Source organism: Equus quagga, chromosome 4, assembly GCF_021613505.1.
Source record: "Equus quagga isolate Etosha38 chromosome 4, UCLA_HA_Equagga_1.0, whole genome shotgun sequence".
NCBI classification, from domain to species: domain Eukaryota; kingdom Metazoa; phylum Chordata; class Mammalia; order Perissodactyla; family Equidae; genus Equus; species Equus quagga.
Genome location: NC_060270.1, coordinates 71,903,694 through 71,917,847, shown reverse-complemented (window position 1 = coordinate 71,917,847; position 14,154 = coordinate 71,903,694). Strand labels below are relative to the sequence as shown.

General features: G+C 57.3%; 1 protein-coding gene across 6 annotated transcripts in view; it reads right to left on the bottom strand.

The window, feature by feature from the left end:
- GLI2 (GLI family zinc finger 2) overlaps positions 1-14,154 on the bottom strand; it is a 250,116-nt gene that overhangs the window by 26,941 nt on the left and 209,021 nt on the right. For 5 of the 6 annotated variants that reach the window (XM_046659498.1, XM_046659500.1, XM_046659501.1 and 2 more), the window contains 2 exons: positions 11,189-11,391; positions 7,384-7,569 (listed from right to left, as the gene is read on the bottom strand). In XM_046659498.1, the coding sequence (XP_046515454.1) occupies positions 7,384-7,569; positions 11,189-11,391 (389 nt within the window). Of the gene's footprint in view, positions 1-7,189; positions 7,275-7,383; positions 7,570-11,188; positions 11,392-14,154 lie in introns of those variants that run through there. The other variant, XM_046659504.1, reaches the window with a different exon arrangement.

Below are 14,154 nucleotides of genomic sequence, written 5' to 3'. Positions count from 1 at the left end.
AAGCAGTTTAACCTTCACAACTGTGCTGCGAGGAAGGGAGAATTATTATCCATTTTACAAATGACAGAATGAGCAGCTCGCCCAAGGCCATAGAGCCAGAGGAATTGGAGAAAAGGACTGGGAGGCAGGCAGACGACCAGCAAAATGAGCCCCCCCACGGCCTCTGCTCCGGGCGGGCAGGGAAGCACCTCGGGGAGGGCTCTCCCGGAGGGGCAGGGGCTGGGGCAGACACACACACACACACACACACACGCACCATGGGGGGCACACAGCCTGTGCCGGCCGGCCACCCTGAGCCTGATGCTGAGTGGCTGCCTTGGGGCACGTGATTCAGGCTCCCGGAGCCTCTCTCTGCCCGTCTGTACAAGGGGGCAGCGCGGCTTGGCCTCAACACAGGACACAGAAGAGCACTGAGGATGGTGCCTAAAACCTAGCAGCCCTTCCAAACGAGACTGTGAACGGATACAGCCCTCTAAGGCCAAGAGGACCGTTCTGACAGGCAGGTGAGCCCAGGGCAATAACGGAGCCGGGGACCGCAAGTCGAGAAAAGAGGACCGGGCCACACAGGAGGATGTCTGTCACCGACAGTCAGTCAGCCCACTCGCTCGTCCTCCACGCTTCTCGGTTCTTATCTGCTGAGTTCACTCCTCGCCAATCCTCACTCAAAGGAAGACCCAAAAGCGAATCTCCCAAAAGACCCCTGTTACTTACGAACTGAGTGGAAAATAAGGAAATAAAAGGGAGAAAAAGATGTAACATCATGTAAAGTAAGAAATACACTTCGTAACATTTTTAAAAAAAGGTTTTGCTGCTAATGTTTGGATTCCCACCCTCTCGCACGCCCCTAACAAGAGGAAACAGGCCAAATCTGACAGTGATATTCATCTCTGTTATTCCCACCCCTCAAGGGAAATATGTTTATTAATGTGCCTCTTCCCTTGATAAATTACTAAATAGAAAGAAAAGTCTGGCACTCATTTCCCGTGGCTTCTGCTGTGATTTATGACGAGGGACTGGAGGAGCTGTCGCATCCATTCATCTGTGGATGCGTCTGTTCTGATGTCCGACAGCCACTGGGTGACCAGCCACCAGCCTGCCCTCACCTGGGGAGAGGGCTGGTACCACCCATTCTGTCACCACTTGTTCCTGGACCCTGTTTCATCCACTAGTTCTTTCTTTTGCTCATTCATGCGTCTATCACTCATCCGCCACACCCCCCTGCAGTGTTGACAGTATGCCAGGCACTGGGCTGGACACTGTGGGGACTGCAAGGAGGAGGTCTCTCGCCCAGCCCTCCTGGAGCTCACTGTCTAGATAAGAGATGAAAATGGCACCCAGAGCACCAGGCAGAATTTCCTGGGGGGCCACCTGAGCAGGATTACCTCAGAAATCCCAGAGTGCTCAGGTGGGTGGTTGCTTTCTCTGGGGCAGCTGGGAAGGAAGGGCAGGAGATGCAAGAACGGGCCCTGGACCCAGGCAGACCTCGGTTCCGACCGTGCTTGACGGCTCTGAACTGGGCACCTTTGGGTAAGTGGCTGAACCTCTCTGAGCTGGTTCCTCATCCAGAAGAAGGACGAACAGCACCACCTCAGGCTTGCTGTGGGCTAGTGACCAGCATATCATCTGCAGCTCTGAGTGGACCTCCCGTGGACGTGGGAACCTGGGCTGAGGGCACAGGAGGGCTGCAGGGAGCCTGGCTCTGCCAGGCCTGAGCAGGGCAGGCGTGGGCACTAGCCGCCAAGGGAGCTGCTGGAGGACCTTAACCTGCCCCACACTCAGCTGTCCACAGCCCCCTGAGCCCCCTTACTGGGGAGCAGAAGTGCCTAGGCCTGGGATCCCAGAGGCTCGGGGTGGGGCTGGCTATACCATTTCCTAGTTCTGTGATGGACACAAAGAAATGGGGGCTCTGGGTCTCGGGTTCCTTACCTGTAAAGCGACTTCACAATGCTCGTCTCACAGGAGTTTGTGCAGGTTTACCAGACGACCCACAGGCACTATTCAGTCAGCGCCTGCCCACAGCAGCCCTGCCCCTCTAGGCCCTGCGGCCTGCTCTCCTCTGCCTCAGTTCCCCTCCTGTCTGCAGGCTGGGCACAGACTCCCCACCTGACTGGGGCCTCTGGCAGTCCCCCTGTCAGCTCCTCCTGCCTCTCTGTGGTGTGATCAATGTAACTGGTTTCTGAAACCCCCCTGGACCCACAGGCGGCATAAAGAACGTGCATCAGGACGGAGGTGACATCCGAGTCAAATTACTGTCAATACGACAATAAAATATACAGCTTGGAGGAAATATGGGCTGTAAACAGACATTTCAATCGGAAACACTTCAATCTTCTCAATGTGGTGGTGGGGAGGGGGCCGCGCTGCTCTGCTGTTAAATCACTGATATTCAACAGCAGAACACAGGAAAACTCCATTTCAGGGCCCTGGTGACAACCAGTGGATTCCTGTCTCTCCAGAGGCCCACTAGGCAGAGCGAGAACCTCAGGCTCCCTCACGAGGTATCTATTACCTCCGATGCAGCATCCCTCCTCGCTCTTCCTGCTATAAATCAGCTCCTTTAAGAACAAGCGGCGACGGGCCTACATCAGCCACCCCACGGACAAGCAGCTCCGGGCAGTGGGAGGGTGGGCTTTCACGGGAAAGGGCCACTGTCCTGCCCGGCCTGGCCCTGTGCCTGGAGGAAGGCAGGGCCCGGTCCTTCAGTTCCACGAGAGCCCCATCAGAGGCCTCTCCACCCTCCAGCCTGCCCTCCACTGCTGCGGGGTTGCCCTCAACCCAGGACGTACACACGACCCAAACGAGGTTATTTTAGGTTGGACGGAGACAGACACAGGGCCATCTTCCTTGGGTATTATCAGGTTCCCCATTTCAGAAAAAAATAATAAAGTTCCATTTTAAGATCCATTTATTTAACGCCCAAAAGTGAGTCTTTTAAAAATATAATCTTAAATAAATAACGGTGCAGATGGCACTCGGCTAAGGTCAAAGTTGTGCTGGTGGTTTGCCGGTGAGCAGGCTGGGGACCCTGCTCTGCTGGAGGTGGGCCCAGGTGGCCTTCCTGCACACTCCGCCTCAGGTCACCCCACAGCCTGGCAGACCCCATCTCCATGCCCCAGCTCGACGTTCAGAGCCTCTGGAAAGTTCTCTCCCCCACAGCTGTGCCTCCTCTTGGAACGTGAAGGGAAGGTGCTGAGAAAGGAGGCTGGGGCAGGCGGGGTGGCCTCTGGATGGGCTTACACGCTGGAGCGTGAGCACCACGAGGGTGAGACTTGGCATCCTGTGCACTTCTGTGTCCCCAGCACATGGCAGGTACTCAGTAAATACCCCCAGAATGAACAAGAGAGAGAGAGAGTGAGTGTGTGTGTGTGCGTATGAGAGAGACACACACAGACACACACACACACAGAGGGAAGGCCCAGTCTCCCCAACCTCCCGCAAGCTCTGGACGCCCCCTGCACACACACAGGACTCATGCATCATGGCCATGGTTATGGAGCCTTCCTAACATGACAACACATGTCCCCTGGGAGTCAGGACCTTCCGCAGGTGGTCTCCGGAGTTGTGCTGCCTGCCCCCTGGCTGCACAGTTTTCTCTGTGAGATCCTGAGCAAAAGAAACTCCACGGGAAGCTCCACGCACACCAGCCTCGGTGGACTGGACCTTCCCGGGAGCGTCTCTCCCCACACGTGCAGCCGGGACCAGCGGAAGACACAGGGCCGTCCCACAGTTCACAGGAGGGGAGGGACCGGGGACAGCCCCGAGGCAGCCTGGGCTCCGCCCGGCACGGGCCTCTCAGGCATACATAGGAACAACACATGACGTGGGCACTGGGGCTGAACAGAAATGCCTAAAATGTTCTAAAAAGTGGAAGCAAAGGTTCTGGTTCCGGTTTAAACTGGTTCAGAAAAAAAACGGATTAAATAACGACAAATAACAGGAGATCAGGCGGGACTGCTCCAATTTCCTTGGATCAGAACTGATTGGGAACAAAGGAAAAGAAATCATCTGTGGCTGAAATCCATCGGGGTTCAGAAGACCCCCCACCCCTACCCCATGCCTCAGCCCAAGAAGTGGAGACCCATCTGTTGGCTCCGGCTCAGGCTGGAAGGAAGCGGGATGCTGCCCTCTGTGCCCTGAAGCCAATCACGTCCCCCAGGCGCAAGGTGGAGACAGGATCACAGGTGGGTCTGATGAGTTAATCGGCTGATGGGGAGCCCACTGGTGAGCTCACCTTACTCCTCCCGCCTTCCTGGTGGTTCTCAGATGCTCAGCCCCCACATGCTGCCAAACGCAGAGCGGCCCTGAGAACAAAGCTGCTGTGTTCCAGCCCCTTCCAGGCTTCCTGCAAGCCACAGCTGCTTGCCCCGGCAGTTTCTTCCTAATTAGTCTGCATCTTTCCATCCCAGGTTCTTTAGCGACTGTCACTCACTCACTCACCCTACAGACACAGGGCCTGCCCCTTGGCAGCCCTGTTCCGAACCTGTGGGGCTCACTGGTTTGTTGACAAAGTACCAGCCAGTCACAGCCGGAGTGCCTCGGGTCCCGCAGGTGGGCACCGAGGGAGGTGCAGGAGCCCGAGGGGAGCTGACGTGGTTGGGCGGAGGCTGGACTGGGGTGGTACCCCCGGAGAGGCGCCGTCTGCCCTGAGTCCTAGGACATGGTGCAGGACAGAGCCAGGCAGGCCTGCCGGGAAGGGCACTGGGGGAGTGCTCTGGGAGCTGCATACGCAGTGGGGCGGTGGAGCACAGGGTGCAAGCGCTGGCAGGGTAGCAAGTAACCAGATGGCCAGGACGGTTGACAAGTCAGACACAGCAGGCCTCGGGGATGGGATGGATGGGATGGAGAGGAAAGGCGTCCAGAAGGACTTGTGGCCCTGGGCTTCGGCACGGGGTGGACAGTGGTGCGGACAATTGAGAGACAAAATCCTGCAGGAGACGGTAGATTTGAGAGGGAAAAGGATACTGGTGGGAAGAGATCGGAACTAGCATTAATTGAGCACCTACTGTATGCCAGGCACAGAGCCCAGTTCACACTAGGCCCAGGTCTAGACCTGCCCACAGCTCCCTGTGCAGCCCCTCTTCTCACTGTCACCCCTGCAAGCACCCCAGCTCCAAGCCGGCTGCTCTGGGCTGAGCTGGAACACATCTGGCCCAGCAGATTCTCACGCTCACATGCACATAGCAGGCACTCATGTTTGCTGACCTGGCCTCTCCTGTCCTCTGGGGACACCTGCCTGACCAGACCCCTTGGCCATGGATTCTCTGTGTCTGCCCACTGTCCACCTGGCCTGGTGCCAGCCACCCCGAGGCCTTGGAGGGCAGGCCCTGCTTGGGGGAATCTGACGTTTGGATGTGGCTGTGGGAACACGGTATCAGGACCGCTACGCACCGTATTGTCCCTGTTGTCTGGCTTCTGATTTTGGCAAGTAGCAAGTATATAAGCTCCCCCGAGCCCTCCCCTTGCCATGTGCTGACGCTGCTCCCACTCCCCGTGGGAGCACCAAGGGCTGTTAGGAGGAGGAGAGAAGAGAGCACTCGGGTGAGTGTGCTCAGGGAGCTGAAGGGCCCCACTTCACACCCTGCACTGTGCGCCTGGACCAAGCCCCATCCTGGGAAGGCATGGGGGGCGGGGCCAGAGCCAGGGATCCCATTCTGGTCCCTCTATCACACTGTGAGCTCCTCTCAGGGACTGTCGGGCCTGATACCCAGGAGGGCTGGCGCTAGAAGGGCTGCAATGCTCTTCCCCAGTGATACTCTTGTAGGAGCACAGGGAATGCTCAGGGGGCGCAGGAACCACATCAGGTGGCTCCTGTACGTGTGAGGTGCACAGGGCAGACAGAGAGGGAAGTGGGAGCCAGAGGGAGGGGGGCTGAGGGAGGGGCATCTGGGAAGACTTCCTGGAGGAGGTGAGCTCTCAGCCAGGCCTTAAGAAGTGAGGGGCTCAGCTTTGCTCCAGCCAATAAGGTAGAGTTGCCGTGGCTGGTGTGGACAGGAAGCACAGGGCAGGGTACTGGGGGCACAGGCGGGGGCTGAGGGGTGCAGGTGCCCCCCTGAGTCTTGCACCCTGCCTGGCCCCACAGACACCAGGACTCCCCTGTGGGGTGGGTCTCCCTGCAGCCTCTGTCTGCTTCCTGCCATCCGGGAATGAAGACGACGTCCCAGGCAGGGGCCACCTGCCTGCTTCGGTGTGGTTCCCGGCTCCATGGTCTGGCCTGGAGCCCTGGGGACCTGGCTGGGCTCCAGGACCAGCAGGTAGAAGGGCACTGACGGGGGACAGGGGAGGGACCCTTAGCTCCATGCTGACCCCCAGGGGCTCACGGTCGGGGCTGCAGGTGCCCTGTGACAGCTGCTGTGAGGATGGCATCTGGTGGGAGGGAAGAACTTGTCATCTAATGGGCATCAAGAACTTCATCTGCTCAGAACACTGATGCCCCACCCCACCAGACGTGCCTGCCTGCAGCCTCCCGTTCATTAACCGACAGCTCCGTCTGCCCACTGCTCAGGCCGAGACCCTGGGCTTGTCCTCAGCACCTTTTTGTCTCTCTCACTCCATATCCGATCTGGGAACAAATCTTGTGGCTCTACCTTCAAAATCTATCTGAAATATGACTGCTTCTGCCCACCTCTATTAACTGGAGCCCCTGCTTCCACCGTGCTCCTGAATCTATTCTCAGACCTGCAGCTACAATGGGATTCCTTTTAACAATAAGTCAGATCTCATTACTCCTCTGTCCAACTGGCTCCAAGGGCCCCATCTCACTCCGGATGAAAGCCGGCATCTTGCCACACCGTGCCCAGCCTGCAGGCCTGGCCCAGGAACTCCGGCCCCACCCTACTCCTGCCCCTGACTCACTGGGTGCCAGGTACACTGGCCTCCTGGGTGTTCTTGTGTTCAGCAGGCACCTTGCTGCCTCAGGCCCTTTGCACTTGCTGTTCACGCTGCCTGGATTACTCTTCCCACACACTTCTGCATGGCTCACCTCTTTCAATTTTTCACTCGCACAGCGTCTTTGCAGTGAGGATTTCCTCACTCAAGATTGCACCCCCACTCCCCCTAGGGCCCCCACCCCATTCCCAGCTTTGTCTGTCTCTCCCCTAAGCTGTAGGCTCCATGAAGGCGGAGATTACTATGCTTTGTTCCCTGGGGTGTCTGCAATTCCGAAAACACTTCCTGGCCCATGGTGACTCACCAAGCATTTGTGTGTGTTGTTCAGACTCGTCCCTGTGGACAGCAGTCGTGGCAGGGCTTGGGGTAAAGCCCAGACCCCTCCTCAGGGCTCCTTGCCCCCAAAAGGAGCAGCGAGTGCCCCCGTCAGCCCCAGCCAAGTACCATCAGTCCCCATCTTCTGTCCGGCTCCCTGTCCCCACCCGGTCCAGCACTCACCATCCACTGGATTGAGGTAGTCGTGGAGATGGGGTGCACCGGCGGCACCCCCACTCTGCATCAGCAGGTCCCCGTAGGGCGCGGGGTGGCCCGCCATGAGGGTCATCTGGTGGTAGCAGTCTGAAGGGTGGGTGCCGGGGGCAGGAAGGCCAAACAGTCCCCTCTCCTTAAGGTGCTCGTGGGCCACTGTCGGGGGAGGGAGAGAGAGAGGTCGTCAGAATGGGCAACAAAGAGGGGAAACACACCCCTGGCCTGAGGAGTCCACTCAGTGCCATCCTCGGCCCCTAGGTCCCTGTGTCCCCTCCCCCGCTGCTCCCCGTGGCACCAAGCAGACAGCGTGGGCTGGGGTGTGTTTCTGCTGGCGGGGAGGCCAGATGGAGGCCTCTGCACCCCTCATTCCTCCCTCTCCTCGAGGCCGCGAATGATCACTTGTCCCCCAACTCCAGGCCCCACACAAGCCCAGAGCTCCGGGCTGACAGGCTCCATGGTCCAGGACAGTCTTCAAAGCAACAAGAAGATGCAAATGGAGGCGTCATGGTGGCCAGACAGTTGGCCAGGTAAGTCTCGCCTGAACACGCAAGAGAGCTCGCCCAGCCTGGCCAGATAAAGCTGCTCGTCTGTCCCACAGCTGCAGGCCCTGGGCCATCCACCTCCAGCCCTGCTGGGGCCTCGCAAAGAGGCAGGGGGCCCGGCTCCAGAGGATCCTGAGGGGGCCCGGCACACAGGGGTGCAGCGGCAGGGGAGGAATGGAGCTTGGAAACCAAACATCCCCGTCAGGAGTCCTGGCTTCATCCAGGGGTGAAAACTGGGCAGGGGCCACTTCTGAGCTGGCTCAGTTTTCCATCTGTAAAACGGGGGTAAGAATATTCACCACCCAAATTACTGTTAAAAACGACAGTGACAGCTAACACTGCTGAGCGCTCGCTGGGTGTGTGCAGGTGCAGTGCTGAGGGAGTCACGCTCATTCTCTAATCTCACTGTCCCCACCACACTGAGCCGAGGGGCACCGGTGCCATTCCCCTTAGAATAGAAGGACTCTGGCACTTAGAGTTAAAGATCTTGCCCATGGTCACACAGCAGGGAGTTTAAACCTGGAGCCCAAGTTCCTGACCCCGTGCCTCACGGCCTCTCAGCTATTAGTCTTGGCAAATATCAAAAGAGATCTCAGTGCACTGGGCAGCGAGAGGAAGCCGGTCAATGGAGCAGCCATCCCCTTTCACCCTCTCCTGCTGGATCCTCTAGAGAGAGCCTGGCCTGCAGCCAGGCTGACGCCCACAGCCTCTGTCTGCCCTGTCCCTGCCTGAAATGCCCTCTTCCCATCTGCCTGCCTGTCCGCCTCCTCCTTGAAGCTCTCCTGGATGCCCATTCATCCTCAGTGCACACACGGTCTGCCTCAGATCGCTGATGAACTTTCTAGGCCTTTTGTGGGTAGGCTCTGGGGTGGCACAGAGGATGCACGGGTCTGTCATACTATCTCTACTCACTTGGGAGCTTGGTCCAGGGCCAGCAAGGCCTCAGGGTATCTGGTCCACCCCTTGCTGGGGTCAGGGCCATGCCAATTAGTCCCTGCTGGCGATGAACCCATCCCTGCTTTCTCAAGGGGCTGGGGCCGGGGTAAATGGGTGCGGTAGGAGCCCCATGGATGTTTATGTGGAGGTCAGGCATAGAATCAGTGGGTCCATCAATTGAAAGTCTCTCCTTCAAGGGCCGCCCTGTCTCACCACGTGGCTCTTCGTGGGCTATACCACTGTTGGCCGAGACCACAGTGTCCTTGATTCATCGGATCTCCAGGAGGGCCCTCTTCCTCGTCTCTCCTCCAGACATCGCTCAGGACCCTCTCTGACCCAGGCCTCGGGACAGCTGCCACGTTCTTCCTCCCCCCAGTCCCACCTTTACCACCTGCGTTAGTTTCCCAGGGCTGCTGTAACCTGTTAGTACAGACGTGGTGATAATTGCTGTTACAACAACCCAATTGCATTCTCTCCCGGTGCTGGAGGCCAGAAGGCCCAAATCCAGGTCAGCAGGGCCACATTCCCTCCACAGCTTTCAGGAGAATCTGTTCCTCGCTTCTTCCAGCTTCTGGGCATGCCCGCTTCCTTGGCCTGTGGCCACATCACTCACATCTTTGCGCTGTCTTCTCATCTATGTGTCACTTACAAGGACACTTATCGCTGGATTTAAGGCCCGCATGGATAATCCAGGATGATCTGTTCATTTCAAAATCCCCAACTGAATCATATCTGCAAGGACCCGTTTTCCAAAGAGGAAACGCTCTCAGGTTCAGGAATTAGGACATGGACCGTGGAGCCCAGTATGCCACGTGTGAACGTCGAGGCTGACAGCATGTGGAGCCTGGCCTGCATCCTCACACTCCGGGCAAGCCCATCGCCTGCTGAGTGGTCAGGAGAGGTGTGGAGAAGCATGGTCCACTTTCCAGGAGATGGTGGCTCAATGTGGACACAGCCAAACCCTTCAGGGGACCCCAGCTCACCCAAGACCACTCAGGAGACCCAAGCAGAGTTCAGAGCTGGGTCCCAAGCCTAAAGGGCCATGTGAGAATGGCCACATCTTGGCTGGCTGCTTTCACGTCCTGTGGCTGCAACCATTCGCCTTGTCTGGTTTCTCTTTGGTGGCAGCCAGGCAAAGTGCAGACTGCACGGCCAGGAAGACGAGCCCAAGGCTTCAGGGGGCCTTTCTGCACAGTCAGAGGCTGGAAGTCTTTCCTTTGTGAAGCTCTAGCCTGAGCCTTCTCTGATGCAGGCCTCGGCTTCAGCTTGCGGTCACGCTGAGCTGGGAGAGGACAGATTCCCCTTGGTGAGGATGGAGACGGTGATGAGGGACCCACTGCGACATGTGTCCTGAGCCTCTTCCCATGGGCTCAGGGGCGCATGCTGCCCACGTCCTCTAGCCTGGAACTGACTCTTGGCCAAGAGGGAAGGTTTTAGTGGATAGATTTTGAGAAGGGGCAGCCTGGTTGCTTTTGAAGATGGCAATGAGGAGCTGGCAGGGCAGTGTGGGGAGCACAGGGCAGTGGATAAGGCCTACTCCATGCTGGGGGTGGGATGGGAGCACTCCCCAGGAAGACAGCACAGGCGGGCCTGCTCCCAAATATGCTGACCACTGTCTAGTATGAGCGTGCGTGCGCATGCATGTACGCATTGGTGGGGTGGGGGCAGGGGCTAGAAGTATATAAAATTTTATACCATATTTTGAAAAACATGAAGACCATATTTGCACCACGTGACCCTACCCTTTTTTGTTTCAAATTAATTGGATGGGGTGGCCATGTGATCTCCTAGCTGGGCCAATCAATTCTCTCCCAAGCATCTGACCCGGGAGACAATGAGACACTGGCGCTCATCCGGGAAGCCTTCCCGGGAGCCACGTGGAGGCCGTGTTGATCTGCAAGGGGCCATAAAGCAGAGAAGCAAGCAGAACCAGCCCTTCCTTCCACTCTGGGGCCCAGGAGACACCCCAATACAACATCCCCTTAACTTAACACCAGATTCTGCAGACTCTGGTTTATTGCAACCAAAAAGCTCTCACTTAGGATAGGACCTACATGGATAAACAGACCTTACTATTATTATTCTACAATTTGTAGGAAAAAGGGTGTTTACGAATAGCTCTTAAATGAGGGCAAAACCCAAATTCTCTTGGCGTTCACCATCATTCACTTAAAAACCTGTTGTTCACGGGTAGCGGGGAGGAATGCCAGCCTATTCACTATCCAGGGGGCTGGAGGCTGGGAATCCACAGTGTCAGAGTAGCGGCCCGGCCGCCCAGCACCCCAGGCCCTACTCACCGTCAGCGGGGCTGAGGCCCCTGGCCGCAGAGATGGCGGGGAGCGTGGGGCTGCTGTGCACAGCACGGAGGTAATGCTCCATGTGGGGGCTCACGTACGGGTGGGGGGTGTTGAAGGGGGACTCCCCAGGGCCGGCGGGGTGCGGGGAAAGCCGGATCAACGAGATGTCGGAGATGACTGGGCTGCCGCTCAGGGCAGGAGGCCTGCGGAGACAAAGCGGGGCATTCTAAGAAGGCATGCCTGCTGCAGCGGGCGTGCAGAGAAGCCCGCCAAGCAGCAGAAGCAAAGGGGCAAGGTGCACTTTTAATTTATACACTGACACCCCTTGGTCACCCTTCATATAGTCTGAACTCTTGTACACTAGCCAGCGAATGCACTGACAGCTCCCGCATGCTGGTGCAGCTGCCCACCCGCCAGTCTTACGCTGGAGATAGAATTCTCTGCACACATGGGTGGATTTGCTAGACCACGGGCTCAGCGGGCCACACACGTGTGCAAGCTGTCACTCCTGCTTCCCCAGTGCCTGCTCAGGGCTGGACAGATAGCAGTAATGAATAAATCTCTGTTAAATGAACGAATGCATGACTTCTACCAACATGTATGCAAAAGAGAACAGGAAAATACGAATACCAGGAGTAAGATGCAAAGAGCTCATATTCCTAACAGAACTGAGAAAAAGAGAGGGAGAAGGAGAGGCCCTGAAGGTGGAGAGTTTTTGGCTTCATTGGGTAATCACTGGTATGAAGCGCTCAGTCACGGATCAGCCGTAAAGGAAAAGACCAGGATTCAAGAAGAGTTTTGAAACGCTGAGCCACCACTAAAATTTTGGAACATCCTTTTAGCTCTCCTTACATGAAATTCCTTCTAACCCTAACAGAGGGTCCCTTCTCAGATGCCTGCCACCAGTCAGGTGAGCACCTGGCTTGGTCCATGCGGTCCAGGCTGGCGTGCCCGCTGCCCGTCTCTCTGTCCCCTGGTCAGCCCTGAAGGAGGCACCAGCCGCATTCAACACAGAACGGGCCTTTCCACCAGGCCTCTCGCCTGGGGCCTCTAAGCAGCCATCAGCATGCTGACCACGGGGGTGTTCCGGGTCGTCTACTCCAAAACTCGTCCATTAAAGAAAAATCAGACTTCAGGGGCGAAGTAGCTGTGAAACCACAACTAAGTCCGTGGGAACCACATTTACCAGGTTTTAATTTTCAATTTCTCAGACAATAGGGGTCTCTCTGTGATTCGACATAGCGCAAAGAAAAGAACATTCGTTCGAATCAGACAAACCTGCATTGGAATCTCAGCCTTTACCGGCTCCGTCACACTGAGCAAGTAATTCAACCTCTCCACGCCTCAGTCACCTCGTGGGGAAAATGGGGATAAGAACCGTGTCTGTTTCACTGGGTCGCCCTGAGTGTGAGGTCCCCAGAACAGTGTCTGAGACGTGGCCTTCAGGGAACAAATGAGAGCTGTAATCAAAACATTAGCACCGCACTTCGGGGCAAAACCCAGATGCGACCGGGAGGCCCTGGAAGTCCCCACGTGGGCCAGATGTCGGATGTGTGAAAGGGCGCCGTTAGCACCGGCCACTTCAGAGAGGGAACGGCTTGTCCACTGGCTGGAGCAAACCAGAGATAATTACTGATTATGTTCAATCGTGCATGAAAACTGCTTACAACACGGTGCAAAGCAGGACCCAACAGGTGACATCCAGATGTCCTGACGTCTGGGTTTCACCGGCTCCCCACTCAGAGGCTGCTCCAGCGGGCCTGGACACAACAGTCTGCTACCCTTGTTCCTGTGTTTGCAGATGTGAAAGCAGTGGACACGCAGATCCAACGGGCCTGCCCAGCCACTTCCAAGCTCTGCACTGGTGCCCACGTCAATTCTCGGCTCACATGCCTGCCTGGACCCTAGACCTTGTTGAGTAAATTCTTTCTCCTCCCTATAAGCTCAGGTGAGGGGAGCCCTTGGTGACACCCTCCCTGAGGCCCCTCTCCCAGTATGAGCTCTCTGCTCCCTGCTCGCCCGGGGGTGCGGCTGGGAGGTCCATCTCCCAGGTGACCCGTTCTGCCTGGGAGCAGGGTGTGTTCCAGGCACCTCTGCATACTAGCACCTGGCAGGGAACTGGCCCCCCGCAGGTGCTCAGAGGTGTTTTCAGGACCAGTGATGGCTCCCTGTCTGTGTGCCAGGCACTGAGCTTGGGAGGAGGGACCCTTTAGGCTAAGTCCCGAGTCACAGCCCCAGTCACACCTTTAGAGGCCAGTCCGCCTGTGTGGGAACTGCATTAAGTGTGGTGGGCTTAAGACATGGTTTGCTCTGGGCAGGGGTGCCATGTGTCTGGTGGGGCGGGCAGAACCAGAGAAATTCTCCCTCTCACCAAGGGTGGGTCCTGCTGGCTCGGGCCTGCTGACCATGGCCCGACAGACACACATTCCTGCAGGGGGACAGGTGTTGTGTGAAGACGAGACTCAGGGAGACACTGCCTGTGGGTCGAGCCTGTGGGGCAGGGAAGAGACCTCTGTCTGATGCCAGGCACAGATCTGGGGTTGAGGGGTAAACTTCTGGAAGGCTGCGTGTAGTTCAGTAAAAGGCAGGCCTTCTGGAGAAGGGTGAGGCACTCCTGACCACACACCCCTCACTCCTCCCTGGACACTCGAGACAGGGGAGGTTCTGAGGGCCTGCAGGACGCTGGCCAGGGGGAGGTCAGGGCAGCCTGTGGTCACTGAAGCCAGGGGCCCTAAGTGGCCTCCCTGGCACCAGGGTTACCCTAGGGGATGCACAGACCATAGTGGAGGCGCCACGAGAGAAGCCAGTGACTATATGGGGATTTAAAGGAACACGTTTAGGGCACATGGCAGCCCTGGTCTGTCCAAGGTGACCGCATCCCCTGGCCAGAGGAGCCTCTCCCAGGCAGGAGGCAGTGATGTGTTGTCATGGCAACATGCACACCCCCTGAAGGGCTTCCCTGCGTG